Raw genomic sequence first — 24,448 nt, 5'->3', positions numbered from 1 at the left:
ACATTAGTAAAATCTCCCTTTTGAGAGCTACCCAGTGATTCTTTGTGGGGTTGGTAGGTCTCAGGCCCCGTACACACGTCCGAGAAACTCGACGGGCAAAACACATCGTTTTGCTCGTCGAGTTCCTTGTGAAGCCGCCGAGGATCTCGGCAAGCCTAAATTTCCCATTGAACAACGAGGAAATAGAGAACATGTTCTCTATTTGGCCCGACGAGATCCTCGTCGGCTTCCTCGGCCAAAAGTGTACACACGACCGGGTTTCTCGTCAGAATATGACTCCGATCGAGTTTCTGGCTGAATTCTGCCGAGAAACTCGGTCGTGTGTACGGGGCCTCAGACTTAGCGGTGACTTAAAGTCTTCATTGACAGCCAGAGTAATTTACCATCAGGTGATTGGCACATGCTGATGCTGCTACATATGGCCTGGGCATCTAGAGTTCAATGGCCCCTGATTGCATAAGGCCTCATGTCCCATGGAGAGTAATTATTGTTTAACAACAATTATATTTTGAAAAGGATGTTCCACTTAAAGCATTTTTAATGATGCAATTATAGCCATGATTTCTCTATTAGACTTTATAACCACTTAAGGACCGCCTCCTGCACATATACGTCGGCAGAATGCCACGGCTGGGCACATGTACGTACAGGTACGTCCTGTACTAGTACCCAGCTGTGGGTCACGGGCCCCCACAACCTGGTCCAAAGCTCCGGGACCCGATCGCCGCTGGAGTCCCGCGATCGGTCCCTGGAGCTGAAGAACGGGGAGAGCCGCGTGTTAACACGGCTTCCCCGTTTTTCACTGTGGCGGCAGCATCGATCTTGTCATCCCTTTTATAGGGGGACACAATCAATGATGTCACTCCTACAGCCACACCCCCTACTGTTGTAAACACACTTCAGGGAACACATAACCCCAACTGCGCCCCCTAGTGGTTAACTCCCAAACTGCAACTGTCATTTTTACAATAAACAATGCATTTTAAATGCTATTTTTGCTGTGAAAATGACAATGGTCCCAAAAATGTGTCAAAATTGTTCGAAGTGTCCGCCATAATGTCACAGTCACGAAAAAAATCGCTGTTTGCCGTCTTTAGTAGTAAAAAAAAAATAATAATAAAAATGCAATAAAACTATGCCCTATTTTGTAAACGCTATAAATTTTGCGCAAACCAACCGATAAACGCTTATTGCGATTTTTTTTTTTACCAAAAATAGGTAGAAGAATACGTATCGGCCTAAACTGAGGAAAAAAATGTTTTTATATATTTTTGGGGGGATATTTATTATAGCAAAAAGTAAAAAATATAGAATTTTTTTCAAAATTGTCGCTCTATTTTTGTTTATAGCGCAAAAAATGAAAACCGCAGAGGTGATCAAATACCACCAAAAGAAAGCTCTATTTGTGGGAAAAAAGGACGCCAATTTTGTTTGGGAGCCACATCGCACGACCGTGCAATTGTCAGTTAAAGCGACGCAGTGCCGAATCGAAAAAAGGGGCAAGGTCCTTTACTGCATTTTGGTCCGGGTCTTAAGTGGATAACAAGTACAATGTGTGCAGACCATCCATGCATTTTTTGTACTATTATATCTTGCTGTAAGGCATTTAATTACTGCATATATTTTTGACCTTCAGGCAATTGGCCTTTGTATTAGGATCAAGTATGAGTAATAAAGACGGCCCTTAAATTTATCACAACCATCTAATAAATATCTTTAAAGTCACTAACCAAACCATTTTAGTGAAGTGGGGAAGAGATAGAACATCTGCCAATGTTTTGAGATATAGGCAACATATCTTTTGTTTTTCCTGGGAAATACAAATTTTGAAATGTAAGCCCATGTATAAAGCAGCTCACTGTAATCTAAGAGTCCCATATTGAAATTTTTGACAGGAATGCAATCAATACAGCAGTGTAAATACTGTATATATACACATCTCACATATTCAAAATAGAGGTTTTTTTTTCTATATTGTTACTACATGGGAGATGGAAAATAACATTCTTAAAGGCTGCAAAATTGTATTTTTCTTCCCTTCTTGTTCAATTTATATTTTACCTTGCAGGCATACGTTTTCTTAATACAGATATGTAAGAAACATAAATTACTGCAAGTCAATGTTAATTAAAACATCAGTTATTGCACTTTTTTCTGAATTCAGCCAGTAAGTACATGCATTTGATTTGGTATCAGCCAAACAAATTTTAGACTGGCAGAAGAAAAAAAACAGTAAAAGGCACCAGTTAGCTGCACTGCATTTCTTATGTGTTGACAAAGATTGCTGATAAGACAAGAGGTCTAAGTGACGGAGAGATAGCTCAGTCATGGACTTGAGGGGCGGCAAAACCTATTTCTTCTGAACTGCAGCAGCTAAAAATCAAGGGCCAGATCCTCAAAGAAGTTACCCTGGCGTATCTATTGATACGCCGCATAACTTCTATTTTGCTCCGGTGTATCTTTGTTTTGTATCCACAAAACAAGAAACGCCTGAAGCTGTGCTAGATCCGACTGGCGTACGTCTTAGTACGTCATCGGATCTAAGGTGCATTTTTACGCTGGCCGCTAGGTGGCGTTTCCGTCGATTTCCACGTCGAGCATGCAAATTAGCTAGATACGCGAATCCACAAACGTACGTCCGGCCGGCGCATTTTTTACGTCGTTTCCGTAAGGCTTTTTTCGGCGTATAGTTACCCCTGCTATATGAGGCGTATCCTATGTTAAGTATGGCCGTCGTTCCCGTGTCGAAATGTGAAAATTTTACGTTGTTTGCGTAAGTCGTTTGCGAATAGGGCTTTGCGTAGAATGACGTTCACGTCGTAAGCATTAGCTTGTTGCTGGTTAATTTCGAGCATGCGCACTGGGATACCCCCACGGACAGCGCATTTACGTCGGGTCAAGACGTATTAGCATAAAACACGCCCCATCACATACATTTGAATTGCGCGCCCTTACGCCGCCAAAGTTACACTACGCCGCCGTAACTTACGGCGCAAATTCTTTTAGGATACAAAAAAAAGCTGTAAGTTACAGCGGCGTAGTGTATCAGAGATACGCTACGCCGGACGGATAGAAGCGCTGCGCTTCGTGGATCTGGCCCCAAGTCTCCAGCATGCCAGACAGAGCTACTCTTTGGGAAAGAACTTCCTAAATCTCAGGACTGGATAAACAAATACAAAACTCCCAAACACAACTCCCATATATATGTATTTTATGTAGCACTACCCCCGTAGAAGCTGCTGGTTTAGATTTTGGGTTTTGCACGTTACCTCTCAGTTAGTTGTCTAGGGCAGTGTTTCCCAACTCCAGTCCTCAAGGCACACCAACAGGTCATGCTTTGAGGCGTTCCATTATTTTGCACAGGTGATTTGATCAGTTTCACTGCCTTAGTAATTACCACAGCTGTTTCATCTGAGGGAAATCCTGAAAACATGACCTGTTGGTGTGCCTTGAGGACTGGAGTTGGGAAACACTGGTCTAGGGAAGGAAGTCTGTAGAAAATTGCTATGTCCACACAAGATGTAAAACCTTCAAATGTAGGCTTTATTTTTTCTGCATAAAACTTGTGAAGGAAGTGGAGAGTATAGAGAGAAGGGGAAGGTTCAGGTACGCAGTACAGAATGCACAAAAAGTATTCAAAGTTCCAGTATTCGCCACTCACTCCTGAGTGGGTATTGCTCACCCGGATAGACCCCTCTCACATGGCCTAGCAGTCGGAATGATGCACGGACGGTATAGAAAGTCTCTGCCACAGACCGTCTGAGAACACAGAATGGATAGTCAGGAGACCTCTGCCACAGGATTTAAAGTCCCGAACTTCCTGCCTTACAGCCAAAGAGCCTTTAAGCCAATCCGGCTGACTGTAAGACAACTTGTGTAGCAGATCCCTTTTCCTTAACAAGGTTACCAGGCCTATTCCGAGACATCAGCTTGCCTTGCTTGTCTCCTCAGGGCAGGTCCTCCCCCGGTTTTCTTCATTAAGAAGCTTCCTCCCCTTGGACGGACAGCTTGGGATCCCTTGTAGAACCATAGGCCTCAGCCAGCATAGCTGGGCCTACTAGACAGGACCACAGCCTCAGACCAACGTGGTCCTGAGACTGAAATCACGCACACCCACCTCGCGCCAGAAGTGCCACGAGGCGAAGGACCCCGAAAAATGGCACCTGCCCTTTAAGTACCCCCTCCCAGCATGCACATCGGGGCACCACTCCCGCTGGGCTGCTGCCAAGAGGGGTCACCTAACACACTATGGTTTGCTCAAGTTCCAACATGGGCCTGAAGTGGTAACGCCACCTACAGGCAACAAGGGAAAACTTCTACCGAGCACAACTATAGCCAGAACAGAGGCTAATTTAAATATAATTAACAGAGTCTGAGCCCAACTATTGGCTCAGACACCGCTAAATTTACAATAGCGCCCGACTCGTTGGGAGACCAGCGCTACATCTGTATATTTTTGCCCAGAGTTCAGATTTACATTTGTTTTAAAGGTAGAACATTTGTTACCTTAATGCATTCCCTACATTAAGTAAAAAATGGTCCAGCATGTGTATTGCCCCCTCACCCCCCCCCCCCATATACTTACCTCTCTCGATCTAGTGCTGTGTCCACCTGTAGCAGTTCAGATCTCCTGTTGCTCTCAATCAAATCCCGTGAGGAGGAAGCGGGAGGAGGTCAACAATGTTGTGTGTATTTATGGACTTTGGAACAAGCTATGGTGGGGGGCACGCTGAAGAGGAGGAGGAGGAAAGATCGCTGGTGGAGAACCCCAGAAGAGTAGGTTTGGGGATGCTCTCTGCAATACCATTGCTTAGAGCAGGTAAGTATGAACTAGCTTTTTTTTTTGTAAAATAACAAACAAACATTTACAATCTCTCCACGCCATTTTATTGAGGTGAAACGTGTTCTACATTGCTTAGCATCACTACAATAGAAGTTATTTCTGGATTTGAGAGTTGCTTTTCGAAATATACCAAGCTTGAGTATTTACTAAGTGCTAAATGACAGATCCATCTGTCATTAATTGTGCAACCACATGATGTGGAAACATTCTTTGATTTGGAATTTCAGCACTCAGAAATCTTTAATGTTTTAATCAATGTTATTAAATAATACTACATGAGTTTATGCATTTTAAATCAAACAACAGGTGCACATGTTTAGCTGTAATTCCTTTCTTGTAATTTTGCGAGTTACATGAAGAAGCCTCATTCCCACTATCTGCAGTAATGTTATGATTTGTTTTGCAATCTTTTGAACTAGTCAGCTGACCTCGGTCTAGTTGCGTCCTTAAGATATACATAGTTACATAGTTAGTCAGGCTGAAAAAAGTCCATCCAGTTCTAGCATAAAAAAAATAAAAATAATAACAATTATAATGTCATACAATCCCATAAACCCAATTATATATCCACAGTTGATCCAGAGGAAGGCGAAAAACCCCAGCAGAGCATGATCCAATTTGCTACTGCAGGGGAAAAAAAATTCCTTCCTGATCCCCCGAGAGGCAATCGGATATTCCACAGTTCAACTTTACCTATAAATGTAAGAAGTGCCCCCTTTGTGTTGACCGTAAAGTGAATAACTCAACACCAAGTTTACTATATGAACCCCTCATATATTAGTTAATGTTGATCATATATCCCCTTAATCTCCCCCTTAATATAGTAGGTATATAAAATAATCACCCCCTTTAAAATAATCAAATTTTCTTGTCTTGCAGCCTAAAATGAAGACAGACACATGTTTTGTTTTATTCAACTGCAACTAATACCATCTAGTGAAAGATATAACATCAACATGTCAGAAAAAAATCAAAACAAATTCAGCAACAGAATCACTGAGTTGTAAAATAATGAAAACCCTTGTGTCAGTTATTTACTGTATTAAACCACCTTTTGCTTTAATTGCCTTTAGTCTGTTGGGATACGTCTCTACTAACTTTGCACATTTAGACTTTGCAATATTTGCCCACTCTTTGCACAACTTCTCAAGTTCAGTTAAATTTGATGGTGACCATTTGTAAACTGCAGTCTTCAAGTCATTCCACAGATTTTCTATGGGGTTAAAGTCTGGTCTCTGACTAAGCCATACTAGGACATTCACCTTTTTCTCCTTTAACCACTGTGGGGTATTTTTTTTCTGTGTGCTTTGGGACATTGTCATGTTGGAAGGTAAACCTTCTTCCCATTGACAACTTTCTGGCAGAGGGCAGCAGATTTTCCTCAAGAATTTGACAGTATTTTGCCCCATGCATTTTTCCTTCTATAATGACAAGTGCTCCAGTCCCTGCTGCAGAAAAACACCACCATAAGATATTACCACCTTCATGCTTTACTGTAGGAATGATGTTATTTGAATGGGGAGCTGTATTGGATTTATGACAGAAATATTGTTTGGTGTTGAGGCCAAATAATAAAATTTTAGCCTCATCTGGCCATAATACCCTTTTCCATGTGGCCTCAGAATATTCAAGGGGCATTTTGGCAAAGCTTGGTTGTGACTGCATGTGGCCTTTCTTGAGGAGTGTTTTTTCCTTGCAACCCTCCCATACAAGTCACATTTGTTAAGAATTTGTGATATTGTTGTCAAATGCACACCATGACTACTCGTTGTCAAAAAATCCTTCAACTGCTTCAGAGTTGCTATAGACCTCTTGGTTCTGACCAGTTTCCTTCTGGCTGTTTCATCCAATTTGGGGTGAAGTCCTGATCCAGGGAGGGTCTGTGTTGTACCAAATATCTTACACTTCTTAATAATAGACTTCACTGTGTTTCTAGGCATTGATAAGAACTTTGATTTTTTTTTTTTACCATTTCTTGACTTGTGTCTGTCCACAACTTCATCCCAAAGATCTTTTGACAGTGCATTGCCATCCATAGTTGATTGTTTGCTTCAGTTGCACTAGCAGGGACTGAAATGCTCCAAGAAAGCTCTTTACATGCTGAGGTAATCAAAATAACCACAACTGATCACAGTTGAAAATCAAATGTATTTGTGCACCATTGAGAAGGTAATTAGCTACACCTGATTGAGTTTACAAATCATTTTTAGGAGGGGTGATCTTTTTTCCAACTCAATGATTCTTTTTTTCTTTTTTTTCTTTTTTATTACATGTCGGTGGTCTATCTTTCACATGGATGTAATACATTGTAAATACAGCTGGATAAAACAAAAGTTGTGTCAGTCTTCATTTCAGGCTGCAAGGATATGTGTGATTATTTTAAAGGGGGTGCTGTAACTGTAAGTCAAGATCCCTTCAGACATTTTTTAGAACAAGAGCTTAGATACCAGAATATGCAATGACAAAGTCTGCTCGGCCTGTTTTAGAGTTGTACATTACTTTATAGCTATAACTCAAACACAGGTTCTTTTAATTTGAAATTGTAATTTTAATTTGGGATATTTCAAACATCATAAGCAGTTTCCAACCCCCTGGGGAAAGTTATTTTTCTTTTGCTTGGGAAGTAAAGTGTGCAAAAGGGAAATTACTTTCCCTAGGGGGTTGGAAAAAGCAAATTGAATTTCAAATATCGCATGGAAATTCACTGCCAGCTTTTATGCCCCTAACGTAACTTCTCTACCTGCTTAAGCAAGTAATATGTGTAAACAGTATTAACATAAAGGATGAGTGGACAATCATTTCTACTAATGGCAGCCAATGTAGCTGCAAAGATTTAGACTGGCCATACACAGGAGCATCTAATTTTTCAGAGGTGAACCATCACATCACCATTCCTCTATTCAGCCTACATAGAAAAGTTTAATGATCTCCCCATTACCAATTATAAAGCTGTATTGTGTGATATCAAGTAGTTCTATTGATCTCTGCATTATCAGCTGAGATAAATGGAAAGTCAAACAATAATCTAGCCACTTGCAATCAGGGCCGGTGCTAGCGCAAGGCAACATGGGCACTTGCCTTATGGCTCCTGGGAACAGGGCGGAAAATTGACAGTGTCACTGTGTCATTGTCTCTCTTGTCTCTGTGAGTCCCAGGATTACACACAGCAGACATGTAACTTTGCAAAGAATACCCAATCACATGCAAGAAAAAAAGACAGCATTTTCCTTGCACATAATCGGATGACCTCATTCACTAAGCACTGGGAACAATTCCATCTCAAAATGCATGTCTTTTGAAAAGTTAACAGTCTATTTGCCTTTAGTAAAATGTATCCCACTTCATCCCTGTATTATGAGTCTCCAATTGTCTGCATGTCTGCTAGGATTGGTACAGATACATCTATACCATAAATAAAAAAAGTGTATATGAACTCTTAAATCAATTTGCAGGTAACATTTTCTCTTAGCTACAATTTTCCATTAGGATATGATATATCTTATTCTTAACATTTACAAACTGCTAACACTTAAAGGAACACATTTCAAACTGTTAAAATTAAATAGTTTTGCTATTACACTATGCTAGCACCATATCAAAATGAAAGCACTATTTCCTGCAGCTGCCTATGTTTAAAATATTTCTCAGATTTTAATTTTTCATGCTCTGGGATCATCAGAAGGTAGAAGCTCAGGTTAAAGTAGATACATTTCTCAGTTTTTAATCTTGAGATTGATATTGCATTTTCATGCTCTAGTGCTTTTCATCACCTACCCTTGGCAAGGTATTGTGTCCTGATCTATAAGCCCAGGCTCCTCCAGCTGCTGATATGCTGGTCCTGTAATCCCATTGAGGCGACCTCTGGGCAGAGGGGGAGTTCTCCGAAAGGCATTTCTTTGAAGCATCCTACTCCTTTGGCTGGGACTACAGCACGTTGAAAGGTTCCTACACATTAAACACATTGGAGTCACTTAATGTATTTCCAAGTTACCATCTCATTACTAGATACAAAATAAACAAGTGAAACTAAATATAATCATTTTTCAGTGAATATAGAGCCATGATATTGACAACATGAATTTTACATTTAAAAAACAAATTAAAGTGATAGTTAAGGCAATTATATATTTAAACAAAATGTAGAAACATGTTAGGCCTCATACACACGACCGAGTTTCTCGTCAAAAACCAGCAAGAAACTTGCTGGGAGATATTTTTTGCCGAGGAAACCAGTCGTGTGTTCATTTTCGTCGAGGAAACTGTCGAGAAACTAGACAAGCCAAAAAGAGAGCAAGTTCTCTATTTCCTCGACGCGAGTCTCAAATTGGCTCGTCGAGTTCCTGGTCAGGCTGTTTTCCGACAAGAAACTTGTGTATGCGTGTGCGTGTGTATGCTAAGAAATCCGCACTTGCTCATAATAAAGTATGAGACGGGAGTAAAAGTAGCATTTGTAATGGAGATAACTAATTTTTAAAGCTGTAACAGACTGAAAAGTGCAAATCGTCTCTTAACAAACTTTTACTTAACACGCAAACACATGAGATTAGCAAAACTAGCCCCAAGAGGTTAGCCAGTGGAATTGAACTTCCCCTGCCATTGTATGTGTTGTATGTCACCGCGTTTGAGAACGAGGAGATTTTGTCTTTACAGTGTGTACGCAAAGCAAGCTTGTCGAGTTCCTTGACAAGCCTAACAAGGAACTCAACGAGGAAAACAATGTGTTTTGCCTGTCGAGTTCCTCGGTCGTGTGTACAAGGCTTAATACTTACTTGCTCTGTGCAGCAGTTTTGTACGGAGCAGCCCCTCAATCCTTATTTTTTCAGTTCCCCCGCTGACACACCTGACCCTCTTCTTGTCGAGTGCCCCCAGAGCAAATAGCTTGCAATGGGGGCACCCAAGGCTCATGTCCATTCACACACAGAGCCATGGTTAGGCCCCTCCCCCTCTATCTTCTTATTGGCTCACTGGCTGTGATTTACAGCTCCTGCTGTTGTCTCGGCCAATGAGAAGAGAAAATCTCCAAAGAGCTGAGGCTCTCATGCACATCGCTGGATCACCGTTTCAGGTCAGATTTCAACCCAAATTTTGGGCTGATTTCAGACCTGAAACAGATCAAAAGACGCACAGCGTTTTTGTGCAAAACATACTGAACCCACTGCGGAGATATGTGAACCAGCTCCGTAGAGAGTCGGTCTAAATCTCCTGCTATTCTGAATTGGATGCAGGAATTCCACATCCAATTCGCAATGGTGTGAAACCAGCCTGAAGGTAAAAAACCTTGAGCATTTAGAACCACTATTCTGATTTGTTTTCCTAAAGCACTGCTGCATTTTAGAAACATACATAGCACTTTGAATGGGAAAAAAGTGTCCTCCAGTAATGCATTGATAAAGATTGTAGTATATTTTTAAGGTACCATGTTTAGGACTTACTTTAATCTCAACATGTGAATATGCAGTTTGTCTGTTACCAGAAGGAAGCCTTGTGCACATGCGCACAGAGGTCCATACACTGCTAAGAAGAAACAGATTTCTACACCTCAGATTAACAGTTTGTGTACAGCCACAACCAGTACAAATCAATGACAGACTGACAAAACCCATGACTGGATGTATGTAACTGCACAAACATTTCCAAAGTGGAACACAACTTTTTCTTAAAGTAGAACCTTAGTCAGAAAATTACAGTAAGCCCTGATAAATCACTTCCTCCTTTTGCAAGTATAGCTGTGTAAAACATTAAAAATAAGTGCCTATATTGTTAGAACTGTTCTAAGCACTGTGCCTAATATCAGAGCAACTAGAGGATGATAAGCTGACAGCTTTAAGATTTACTGTTGCTGAAGGGGGAAGAAAGCAACAGGAATGACATGGAGGGAACAGAGATTAGGAAACAAGAAAATAAAAGCAGGAGAGGTAACAGAACAGACGCTGCTGTCAGGGAGACAAAAAAGAGTTAAACCTACAAGGATAGTGTCTTGTCTTATCTCCCTAATTCCCTCTCCTGTCACCTCCATACACAGACTATGAACTTCAGCTTCTGTCAGCCTTCCCTACTAGCTATGGCAAGGCACATAATTAAGGCTGGAAATGCACATGAGTGAGTGAGTTTTGGGTGGAAGAACTTAACTGGGCTGCACAGAGTCCTGACCTCAAAGAAATAGAACACCTTTGGGGTGAATTAGAGTGCAGTCTGCAAGCCAGACATTCTCATCCATATCAGTGCCTGACCTCACAAATGTGCTTTTTGAAGAATGGTAAAACATTCCCATAGACACACTCCTTAACCTTGTGGACAGTCTTCCCAGAAGAGTTGAAGCTGTTATAGGTGGGCAAACTCGATATTGAACCCTACGGACTAAGACAAGGATGCCATTAACGTTCATGTGTGTGTAAAGGCAGGCGCGCCAATACTTTTGGCAATATAGTATATATATATATATATACTGTCCATGTACAACAATACAGCCTGTGTCCCCCAGTGCAGCCTGTGTCCCCAATGCAGCCTTGTGTCCCCAATGTAGCCGTTTGTCCCCAATGCAGGCCTTGTGTCCCCAATTGTGTCCTCAATACAGCCATGTGTCCCAAAATGCAGCCATGTGTCCCAAAATGCAACCTAGTGTCCCCAAATGCAGCCTAGTGTCCCCAATTGTGTCCCCAATGCAGCCATGTGTTCCCAATGCAGCCTTGTGTCCCCAAATGCAGCGATGTGTCCCTAATGAAGCATTGTGTCCCCAAATGGAGCCTTGTGTCCCCAACACAGCCATGTGTCTGTCCCCAATGGCCTACCTGTGTAGGAAAGAGAGAGCTGCCAGCCCCGCAGCCTGGTTGATCATCACGCAGTGAACAAAACAGCTTTAACCACTTCCCGACGGCCGAACGACTATATACGGCCGCAGGGTGGTTCTACTTCTCTGGGATGCCATGTTTTTACGGCCGCCCCTTTCCTCGTTCCCCACGCGCACTCCGGGGTGCGCAGCGGGGAACTTCTGTGCTGGCCGTGTCCCTTGGACACAGCCAATCAAAGATCGCCATGGACGGCCAATCGGAGTGGCCGTTTGGTAGGCGATCTGTGCGGCCAATGAGAGATGATCTCATATGTAAACATATGAGATCATTTCTCATTGCCGGCTCTAACAATGACAGCGTGCTGTTAGGGAGAGAGGAGACCGATCTGTGTCTCTTGTACATAGGGACACAGATCGGTCACCTCCCCCAGTTACCCCCCTTCCCCCACAGTTAGAACACTATATAGGGTACACATTTAACCCCTTCCTCGCCCCATAGTGTTAACCCCTTCAATGCCAATCACATTTACACAGTAATTAGTGCATATTTATAGCACTGATTGCAGTATAAATGTGAATGGTGCCAATAATGTGTCAAAAGTGTCCGATGTGTCCGCCATAATGTTGCAGTCCCAATAAAAATCGCAGATCGCCGCCATTACTAGTAAAACAATTAAAATAAAAACAAATAATTCTGTCCCTTATTTTGTAGGCGCTATAACTTTTGCGCAAGCCAGTCGCTTATTGCGATTTTTTTTTGTTACCAAAAATATGTAGAAGAATACGTATCTGCCTAGACTGAATATTATTTTTTTTTTAATTGGGCTATTTATTATAGCAACAAGTAAAAAATATTGTATTTTTTTTTTCAAAATTGTTGTTCTTTTTTGTTTATAGCGCAAAAAATAAAAACCGCAGAGGTGATCAAATACCACCAAAAGAAAGCTCTAATTGTGGGGAAAAAAGGACGCCAATTTTGTTTGGGAGCCATGTCGCACGACCGCGCAATTGTCAGTTAAAGCGAAGCAGTGCCGGAAGCTGAAATTTCACCTGGGCAGGAGGGGGAGTATATGTGCCCAGTAAGCAAGTGGTTAATTTCATTAGCTGTGTGTTCCCCACCATGCGCCGTCATATACAGCCCCTCCCTCTTGTCCGGGCACTTTGATAGACAAATCACCCGTCCAATCCTGGGATGGGTGATTTGTCTATCAAAGTGCCCGGACATGGTCCCAGCACGTTGATTAACCAGACGGCTGCGGTGGCAGTGGCGGCAGCAGCGGTGGCTGCAGCTCTCCTCTCTCTTTCCCACAACCCCCCCCCCCCACTCCAAGGCAGCCCACACTCTCCAGCCCTCAAAATCCACTCGCACAATGCGAGCAGGCGAGTGGAATTGTTGAGGGTTGTGTGTGTGTGTGTGTGTGTGTGTGTATATATATATATATATATATATATATTGGTCTGCTAATTATGTCACGACTGGCCCTTGAAGTCCACTATACAATCTGTTTACTGTTTTGTGACAATGCTTTTTCGATACTTGGATAATCCAATTTTTTTGCAGTTACACAAGCCTTTGATACAAGAAAGCGTATATTAAAATAACATTGATAACAAGTACGCTGCCTATGGTATTGAGGTATGTTGAGGAAGAAGCTGTGTGATGAGAAAAGAGGTTAGAAGATGAAAGGGATAGACTTGACATCTGTCATTGAAAACATCGTTTTCTTTCTTTTTTTTTTTTTTCATTACACTGCCTGCAATTTGTTTCACTGTGAAATCTGTTGCATGACATCAAAGGACACCCATCATGCTGTAAAAAACATATCACATATTAATATACCTTTTGTTCCAAAGGGAATCATCTCGGTATGTCGTTACACAAGAACAAAGGATATGAGCACACAGATAACAGCAAAATATGTAGTTCCTTTTATGTGATATTAAACCAAAACATGTTCGCTAAAGTAGCAGTTATTCCTATGTCTTCAAGACAAAATAGTATATTAACATGTACAAAACAAGGACAGTGTTATGTTATGTCCTAGAGATGGTAGCTAGAGACCCTGGGCCCCAGTAATGAGTTCCTGCTCTCTCTAGCAACTTACCTCGCCTTTCTAACATCCATGCATAATCTCCATATTCCCCCAACATCTAAAGTTTTATCACCCTACCCTCTCTTGCATTAACCCCAATCCATAATCTCTTCTACTCAACCCTTCAGGCCTGTATAGACCCTGTAATTAACACACCAACCATACATTTCAGTCCTTTACAGTTTCATGGGCAGATGTGCAGAGATGTCACCCACATGTGTAGTTACCTTATAGTGTTCAACTATATCACTGTGCACATGCATAGAGTGCTTTAACCTTTCATATTATTATGACTTGGCCCTGCTGAGGCTTTGGTCTACTCTGGAGCTTTGAACTAACAATATCAATTGCCCAGAAGAAGAGCTAGTCCTAACACAAGATTGTCATTTTGTTTGATATTGCACAGGTTTCTCCTGTCCTGGAACCTGTTTGCTTCTATTCAATCAATGAAAATCTCCAGTGCCAAATTATACCTAATATAACAGGCCCTGTTTAATAATGATTAGATATTGATTAAAGCGGGAGTTCACCCTAAAAAAAAATGTTTAACCTTAGATTGATGCTCATTTTGTCTAGGGGAATCGGCTAGTTTTTTTTAAAATCGAAGCTCTACTTACCGTTTTAGAGAGCGATCTTCTCCGCCGCTAGGACTGGGCGTTCCTATTTTGATTGACAGTCTTCCGACAGGCTTCCGACGGTCGCATTCATCGCGTCACGAGTAGCCGGTGCGGCTCTATACGGCGCTTGCGCACCGATGACCTTCGGAAAATCGTGACGTGATGGATGCGACCGTCGGAAGACTGTCAATCAAAATAGGAACGCCCAGTCCCGCAGCCCATACCCGGAAGCGGCGGAGAAGATCGCTCTCTAAAACGGTAAGTACAGCTTTGATTTAAAAAAAAATTGCCGATTCCCCTAGACAAAATGAGCATGAATCTAAGGTTAAAAATTAACATTTCCGGGTGAACCTCCACTTTAAGGACATTTATGATGAGATCCTTTAAGCCCCAGAACACAAGCAGCCTTTGAAACGTTCTACGCCATGTAAATACTTCTTATTTAAATTCAAAATAGTATAAAAAAAATACTATATATTTTTAAGAATGCTTTAAAAAAAACATCTCTGTATCTGTTTGTTTTTAGAGAGTTTATGAGTGAACAGAAGAAAAAACGAAATCAAATCAATATTTGGTGTGACTACCCTTTGGCTTCATACTTTGATCAATTCTTACACTTGTACACTTTAATCCTACAAAATCTCTGCTTTGTACACAGAGTCAGGTGTATAATTATTCAATTCTACCAAGCAAGTGCTAATGATCATCAATTTCATATGTAGGTCGAAATACATTCTTCCAAGACCTCATTGCAGGTAGGAGGACATTGTACACCTGAGCTATTGGCTTTTTGAGGTTTAAAGATTGGAAATCATTCATACTTTCTCAGGCTCTGAAGAAGAAGGCCCAGCCCTCAAAACGTGTAAGCTTTTGGACACTTTGGCTTCCTGGCTGAGTACTGTGGATCTGGAGGTGAACTCACCTGTTTATTTTTACATGCCTATGCTTGTCATGCATTTGTAAGTAAAATATCTTATATGTTTATAAATAAAATTGTTATGTTGGTAATGCACTATGTTGGTGCACCTCTGCTATTGGTGTTTCCAGTGCTTGCAAGGACACCCACAGTCCTGTGAGGGCAAGCACGAACTTGCCATCACACGCATCAGTCGGGCAAGCAGAAAAGTGATATATGACCTTGGCACCAAAACTGAGCACAGGAGATTCATACTGTTTTTGCACCCTTCTTCTGTCCTGGGAAGTTTGGTCAGAAGTGGTCTTCAAGAAAGAATTGAAAGAAAAAGCCATACCTTCAACATGGAAACAAGGCTAAGTGACTCGGCTATACATGAAAGCATAGGAACTGGGGTGTAGAAAAATGGCAGCAGGTGCTCTGGCAGTTTGTGTGCCAAAGGGTTGGAGAGTGGTACAATAATGAGTATCTGCAGGCAAAAGTGGAGCATGGTGGCGGTTCCTTACAAGTTTACGGTGGCAGTTCTGCAAATGGAGTTGGAGATTTGGTCAGGATCAATGGTGTCCTCAATGCTTAGAAATTCATACAGCCATACCATCAGGGATGCAACAAATGTATTGAGCAACAGAGCCCCGAACATACAGCCAATGTCATTAGGAACTATGTTCAGTGTAAAGAACAACAAGAAGGGTCCTGGAGGTAATGATCTGGCTCCTATAGAGCCTTAATCTCAATATTGTCGAGTCTGTCTGGGATTACATGACGAGGCGGAAATATTTGAGACAGCCTACATCCACAAAAGATCTGTGGTTAGTTCTCCAAGATGTTTGGAACAATATACCTGCCAAGTTCCTTCAAAAACTGTGAGCAAGTGTACCTAGAAGAATTGATGTTGTTTGAAGGCAAAGGGTGGTCATACCAAATATTGATTTGGTTTGGATTTCTCTTCTGTTCATTTACTTTCCTTTTGTTAATTGATAAATACAACTATTAACTCTTCCATTTCTAAAAGCATTCTTAATTCACAGCATTTTTTCATACTTTTTAGATACGCTATATATAAATAAGTCTTGAATGCTTATTAAACCTTTATTTCAGAAATGGTTTAGAAAATAAATGATGACAGTTTTAGGCTCCATGCACACTGGGCTTAAAAATGCTGTTTGCTTGCCAGAAAAAAACACTTGAAGCCTCGTACACACGACCGAGTAACTCGACGGGCGAAACACATCGTTTTGCTCGTCGAGTTCCTTGTTAGGCTGCTGAGAAACTCGACAAGCTAATTTTCCCCATTCCCGTAAAGGAAATAGAGAACATGCTCTCTTTTTGGCTCTTCAAGTTTCTCAACAGTTTCCTCAATGAAAATGTACACACGACCGGTTTCCTCGGCGAAAAATATCTCCAAGCAAGTTTCTGTTTTTTGCCGAGAAACTCGGTCGTGTGTACGAGGCCTTATACAGAGCATTTTTTGTACATAGGTTAGGCGAGTTTAAGAGAGTTTTGCTTTTCTTCTGCCAGAAAGCTCCAATCAGAAACGCAAACCAGAAGTTTTTTTTCCTGCCACTAAATATTGAGCTTAACCTCCCAGGCGGTATGATTATTTTAAATTTTAGGTGCTAAACGTGGTACCATGGAAATTTGGCGTTTTTATATTGTAGTCCTGCAATTCTTAGGAATAACTCACTTAAATCTGTCCAAACAAGAGTCTAGTAGACATCCCGGGTATGATAAAGTTTGAAACCCAAAATCATAAATTATAATATAATAACTATAAATAATTATAAAAAAATAACATAATAATTATAATAAAATTAATTTCCCCACTATTCACTATCGCTCAATTCTGCAAGTGTTCTTATTTACTATCGCTGTTTTCAAACCACTTTTGACATAAATAGACATACAGTAATGTAATCTGTAAGACTACAGTGTACTGTATGTATTGTGAATTTTGTCATTTTTGAATTTGCCGCCAGGCTCCGCCTGGAGCCTGGCACACAAGCATCGGGCGGAGGACACAGCCCGCGGACATAGCGAGGGGACATCGCAGGATCCTGGGGACAAGGTGACTATACTGCATCAGGATCCTGCAATGCAATTCCTGCTAATAGTACTGAAATGTAACCCCAAGCCACACTCGGGAATACAGCCAGGGAGGTTAAAATACGCCTCTAGTTGTCATAATGTGCATGGACACATAGGATAATATTGAGCTGCTTCTACAGGCAGAACACAAAACTCCTGTAGAAGCAGCAATCTATAAGCCAGTGTGTATGGACCGTTATTCATCCTTGCTCTTCATTAAGCTCTCGCACACACCTGCATATATATTTATACACACACACTATAACTGCATACTATATATTTTTTTTTTCTGTGTTGAGTTCTACTGTTTGCAGACATAATCAATCCCAATCCCAAAGATGTTATAATTTGCAACACTTAGATCATGAGAAATATCTGAGCTATAGTGACTTGCTTGCTAATGTCATAGAGAATGCTGACTTAGGCATAACACATTCAGTGTTAAACCTTAAAGACTTGAGAATGTAGTAAAGGATTACCTGTGCTGAAAGAACAAAAACTTATACAAATTTACCATTTGGCAGCATAAGGTTATTGTTAAAAATATATCAAAACAATTTCTGCTATATATTACTTTCAAGCAAAAAATTTGTAAATGTGTGCTTATTATAATATGCATGACATTATTTATTTCATATATGACTCAGCTTTGTGTCGTGTGCTAATATGATATGCAGGTCAATATTTATTTAAATTATAACAATTTATAACTGTTAGCTCAAGATTACTAAATCAGGGAATTAGCTCTGAGCCTTATGTGCATATTATGTATGTTGTAGCAATGTTCAAGTACAGCTGTCAGTGACAACTAATAAGACATCTGTTAGCTCAGTTTCTGATTGGTAACAGTAGATTTCAGCACATCATCATTACTTTTCATTAATAAAGTACATATGTTAAACCTTATGTAAACCTCAGAAATATGAACACAGCATATACCTCTATAGGCCCAGATTCACAGAAAGCAAGGCGCACATTACGCCGCCGTAGAGTAACCACCGTACGCTACGCCAACACCGCGCAGAGAGGCAAGAATTGCATTCAACAAGCCAGTGCTCCCAATGCTGTGCCAGCGTGGCGTGGATTTCGAAGGCGTAGGTGGAAGTGGGTGTGACCTCATGCACATGAGGCGTGACCCCATGCAAATGATGGGCCGACCGCCAGACAGGTACGTATCACAAACTGCGCATGCGCCGTGATGTAGACGCACCCCCCTGCGCCTGCTCACAACCACGCCGGCACAACTGCCTAAGCTACGCCGGATCACTGCGTACGCCGTGAACATAACGTATGCCCAGCCAGACACACGTCCAACGCACACTACACCGGCTTGTGTTCCCTGGTGCAGACCTGAGCATGTCTGTTGCTGGGTTGCACCTCCTTTATGGGGAATAACTTTACGCCGGACGTACAACTTACACGCATCTCGCGTAGCATGCGCCAAGCACACGCACATTTGTGAATCGCCGTATTTCCCTCATTTGCTAATCAATGGGAGCGACACTGTGCTCCCAGCCTAAATGTACGCCCACCCTACGCTGGCGTAAGCTGTTTTTTAGGCGCATATTAGTTTGTGGGTCTGGCGCACAGATACGACGGCGCACATTTGCACTTACGTCGGCGTAACTTGTTATACGTTGGCGTAAGTGCTTTGTGAATCTGGGCCAATGTGTTCACTTGTCTCAGTTAAGAGTACTACATGCCATTTATATCTGCTGCCTCATTTCTCTGCTATCAGCATGAATCACTTCTGACAAGTTTTTCCTGACACCAAGAAAAAAAAGCTGACAGCTGATTGACAGCCTCAGTTTAGTTCATGTGTGCTGTGTGAAGGGGAAGGGGTGTCCCTTCCTTCCAATCATCTCCCAGAGCTCTCTTCACTGAGCTGTACAGAGTGTAATGTCATCTCTCCACCCCCTTTTTTTTCCATATAGGGGCTGATTGGTAATACCGGGGCAGGGAGTTCCTGGGGATGGGAAAGGCTCTAGTGAGGTCCAGTAGGTGAGTGTGGGAGGAGATACCAAGAGAGCTAGAGAGCAGCAGGTCCTAGGAAGAGCAGAGGGGACGATTTGGGCAATATGTGCAGATGAGGTTGGTGAGGTAGCTGGGGGCAATGTTGTGGATGGCCTCGTAAAACATAATGTTTTATCTGTAGTTACTGAAATAGTTGCATGGTTATATGGTTGGGAAGGTTAAATAAAGACACCGGTCTTCCCAGTTCAACCTGAGTGTGTTTTTGTGTGTGCAGTATGTCACTAACATTCAGAGTTAGAAATTCAAAGTAGGTGTAGGTAAATGAAGTACATATACTGTAACTTATTAAAAAAAACTGTTAAGTGAACTCATAAATCCAAAGAACACAAACACTGCACACAGTCACCCTATTGGCTCAGGATACTTTAATATCATCTTATGCAGATAAAATGAAGGGTGGTTTGCCCTTTCCATTTATTGACATTCCATATTGGACACGGAGACCACCCTTCAAGTGAAGGACCAACCCACAGAAAATTATGAGAGATGAGAAAAAGCAAGCTAACATTCTCAACAAAATGTACACCTGTCTGAGAAGTTCAATATTTTAAGACAGTATTTCTCATACTTTGGTTCTCTGCTATTTATGGTTCAGGGAGGAGTTTATGTGCAGTACATGTACCATTACGTTGAACTATGGCATCATGATTTTATATGTGCATATTAATGCTTCTTTTTAAATCTCTGCACACCATGTTCCATCTAACAAAAAAACACTACTATATTTGTAAAATCCATGTAAAATATCAATTTTCTTGTAATAGCCACAAGAAACACAAGGAAACACAGTGATTAAAATCATTACATAAAAATGACTTGTTTATAGGATCGGTATTGTCTTAATTTAATATTCCCTATCATAAACAAATATATATATATATATATATATATATATATATATATATATATATATATATATATTTTTTTTTTTTTTTAAATCATTGTAACATGGTCATGCATTCGTTTTCCATCATTTGTATATACTTTATTTTAAGTGTTAAAAGTTTTGATATTCTTGTTTTGATGTGGGAACTGCATATACGGTAAGACAGTATGGGATTTACTTAGAAAAGGCTAAGGGGCAGATCCACAAAGAGAGTACGCCAGCGTATCTACTGATACGCCTGCGTACTTTCAAATTTCCCACGTCGTATCTTTGTTTTGAATCCTCAAAACAAGATACAACGGCATCTGGGTTAGATCCGACAGGCGTACGTCTTCGTACGCCTTCGGCGTCCACTGGGTGGCGTTCCCGTCGTAATCCGTGTCGAGTATGCAAATTAGCTATTTCCGACGATCCACGAGCGTACAAGCATTCTTTTACGTCGTCTCTAGTCGGCTTTTTCCGGCGTATAGTTAAAGCTGCTATATGGTGGCGTACTCAATGTTAAGTATGGCCGTCGTTCCCGCGTATAATTTTTAAAATGTTATTTCGTTTGCGCAAGTCGTCCGTGAATTGGGCTGGACGTAATTTACGTCCACGACGTCATTTAGCGCAATGCACGGCGGGAAATTTAGGGACGGCGCATGCGCAGTTCGTTTGGCGCGGGGACGCGCTTCATTTAAATGAAACACGCCCCATACTCGCCGCATTTGAATTGCACGCCACGAGAGATGCACTACGCCGCCATAACTTACGGCGCAAATTCTTTGTGGATTCGAAGCTGGGAACAGTAAGTTACAGCGGCATAGCGTATCTCACTTACGCTGTGCCCATGCAATTGTTTGTGAATCTGCCCCTAAATCTCAAAATTGACCATACATTTTCACCACCCTGTATGTGCCACACATTTGGTGCAGATTTGATAAAGATTCAAATGATTTCACTAATAGCAATCCTTGACTTTTCCTGGGTTCAAACATTTCTTATAGTTAGTCAAATACATGAAAAAATGAAAACTGTACATAAACAGAACCCATTTTGATTGCTACATTGTCAACTTCTTACCGATGATGCTTCAATGACTGACTTCCTCTGTCCACCTGCACAGACTCTGAGAATGGTTGTGTTTCAGAGAAGCTGGATTCCATGACATTCTCTCTTATTGGCTCGGGATTCTGCTCAGACTTTGTATACTATAAAGAAAAAAGGTCTAAAGTCAGTGTACACATTTTTTAAAGATCACCTGGTGAAAACTGTGGCTACTGAATTTTTTGTATTTAATATTAAAAAGTATTCCTTTTGCAGAAAACAATTTTAACATATAAATATTAGTGGCTAATTAAAGTCGCTGAAATGCAATCAGTCTCAAATATTTCACATAAAAGGTGTGACAAACATTCCTCTATGCATGTCCATTTTCCATCACAGTCCCACCAAACTTTATTCTTATGGGATATGGACATGCAGAGAGGAATGTGTGTCACAACTTTATATGCAAAGTAATCCTGCTTTTTAATAAAAAATAAAAATAAAAATGTACAAATGCATTATTAATAATAACATTAAAAAGATACTGCATCTTTATAATTTCTGTATAAAGCAACAGTTATTAATAGGGTGATCTACATGACCTATTGCCTGGAATAATGCACAAAACTGAGCTGTCTCAGGCCTCGTACACACGACCGAGTTTCTCAGCAAAAACCAGCAAGAAACTTGCTGGGAGATATTTTTTTGCCGAGGAAACCGGTCGTGTGTACATTTTCGTCGAGGAAACTGTCGAGAAACTCGACGAGCCAAAAAGAGAGCAAGTTCTCTATTTCCTTGATGGGAATGGAGAAACTTGGCTTGTCGAGTTCCTCGACAGCCTAACAAGGAACTCAACAAGGAAAACGATGGGTTTTGCCTGTCGAGTTCCTCGGTCGTGTGTACGAGGCTTTAGTATTTCAAACCCACTGCATCTTTGCAGAGGCCAGTAAGAAACATGTAGGTAAGATAAGAAAAGCAAAATGCACTCTATTGTTTCTGAGCCCAGCAACTGGTGCAAACAGTAAGTAATGCATTATACATGGTATCCCTATGCATACCAGGAGTGGAAGAATTCATTTTGTGTTTTGTTTTTTGTGGTGATGAGCCTTTTTTTTCACTTTTTTTGTACCAGTTTTAATATGATAGTGAAAATATTCTTTAACATTTAACACTAAAAGAATTGCACATTTATTCAGATATAAAACAAGATATAATTCACCTGCATACTTTAAGTAGTTGCAAAAATATACAGTTTTATTAACACATGCCAAAGCTGCAAAACTGGGCATAGGCACTAAGCTTTCTTTTGCCGTCATCATAAAGGTTTAAGCATGATATACTGATATACTGCCTATAGTTATATTCATTTTATAGATTTTTTCCATACACAATACTACTAAATATATAAATATAGATTTTGTGTGTATATATATATATATATATATATATATATATATATATATATATATATATATATATATATATATATATATATATATATATATATATATATATATATATATATATATATATATATATATATATATATATATATATATATATATATATATATATATATATATATATATATATATATATATATATATATATATTATCTTTGCCTTTATACATTTTTTTTTCAGATTTTTTTACTTATAATGAGATCATTTAATATAGTTTTGTGTACTATAAGAGAATTGCAAAGACTAAAGGTGAGCTTTTATTTATACAGTTTTAGGTCCCTGTGGAATGAGAGTGTGTAAATATTGATATAACCTACTAACACCATAGAAGAATGAGAGATGTAATTTTATATGCTGAAGTATAAGTAATTGTGCTGTCATGGTCAACGAGAAGCCAACATCCAGATTCTTCCAGCACACTGGACAGTGCTTTGTCAGCTCAAATTACCATACAGAAATAGATACAATGACAAAAACTGATTATTCTTGAAATTAACAATAAGAATATTGCAGAACATTTCAGCAAGTGAAGAAAAACTGATTATCCCCATCTAAAAAAATTGTCAGATAATGATTACAATGATGGGCCTCAAAATCCATATATACTTTGTAGGACTCTTTATCACAATATAATGAAAACTACTGAAACATACAGTAGGTGTTTGTGATATTGTGCTTTTAGCACGACAGCGTCGCGCTGATACTCGGCGACAGGGTGCCGAGATCTCGCCGACATCTCACACTCACTGGAATAGTGACAGCACATTCCAGCAAGCGCGTCATAGAAGCGACGGGAGATCCGACTTGGATTCCCGCCAATTCTACACGTGTGCGGCGTTTGTTATGAATCCTGAAGGGGAAGTCCCCGCCGGATTTTAAATAAAAATCCGGCATGGGTCCCCCCTCAGGAGCATACCGGGCCCTTAGGTCTGTTATGGGTTGTAAGGAGAGCCCCCCTACGCCGGAAAAAACGGCGTAGGGGGTCCCCCTACAATCCATACCAGACCCGTATCCAAAGCACGCAGAAAGACGAAGAACCGGGGTGCGACGAGTCAACAACGGAGAGCGGCGAAGACAGAAGGAGAACCCCGGAGAGTTGAGAAGACCCGTCGGGATAGCGGAAGAAGAAGAGCCCCGCCGAAGACGCCGGAGGAAACCCGCCGGGGGGGTGGGGGCTTTTTTAAAAGCCACCCCCCCCCGGCGGTGGAAGAGAACCAGACGGCGGCCCCCACCCACCCGAAGACGTCAAAGAAGAAGCCCCCCCTGGTAAAAGAGCTAATAAAGAAGACAGGGGGCGGCCTCCGGAGCAGAAAAATAAAATATTTTAATACACTGTGTGGTTTATTTGTGTTTTTACCACTTTTCTTGCAGGTGAATGGGTAGGGGTACGATGTACCCCATACTCATTCACTTAGGGTGGGGGGCCGGTATCTGGGGGCCCCCTTATTAAAGGGGGCTCCCAGATTCCGATAAGCCTCCCGCCCGCATACCCCGACAACCAACGGCCAGGGTTGTCGGGAAGGGGCCCTGTCCTCATCAACATGGGGACAGGGTGCTCTGAGGTGGGGGGGGCCGCAGTGCGCCCCCCTGCCCCAGAGCACCCAACCCCCCCATGTTGAGGGCATGCAGCCTGGTACGGCTCAGGAGGGGGGGGGGGCGCTCGCTCGTCCCCACTCCCTTCCTGGCTGGCCGGGTAGCGTG

The 24,448-nt window shown here is 41.2% G+C and overlaps 1 protein-coding gene across 1 annotated transcript in view; it reads right to left on the bottom strand.

The window, feature by feature from the left end:
- Positions 1 to 24,448, bottom strand: part of NRG3 (neuregulin 3) — a 1,094,068-nt gene that overhangs the window by 33,509 nt on the left and 1,036,111 nt on the right. The window contains exons 7-8 of the mRNA XM_040320723.1: positions 21,321 to 21,448; positions 8,618 to 8,788 (exon numbers count right to left, since the gene is read on the bottom strand). Coding sequence (XP_040176657.1) covers positions 8,618 to 8,788; positions 21,321 to 21,448 — 299 coding nt within the window. The remainder of the gene's footprint in view (positions 1 to 8,617; positions 8,789 to 21,320; positions 21,449 to 24,448) is intronic.

Source organism: Rana temporaria, chromosome 8 (genome assembly GCF_905171775.1).
Source record: "Rana temporaria chromosome 8, aRanTem1.1, whole genome shotgun sequence".
In the NCBI taxonomy this organism is placed as follows: Eukaryota; Metazoa; Chordata; class Amphibia; order Anura; family Ranidae; genus Rana; species Rana temporaria.
This window is presented reverse-complemented; position numbering and strand designations above follow the sequence as displayed.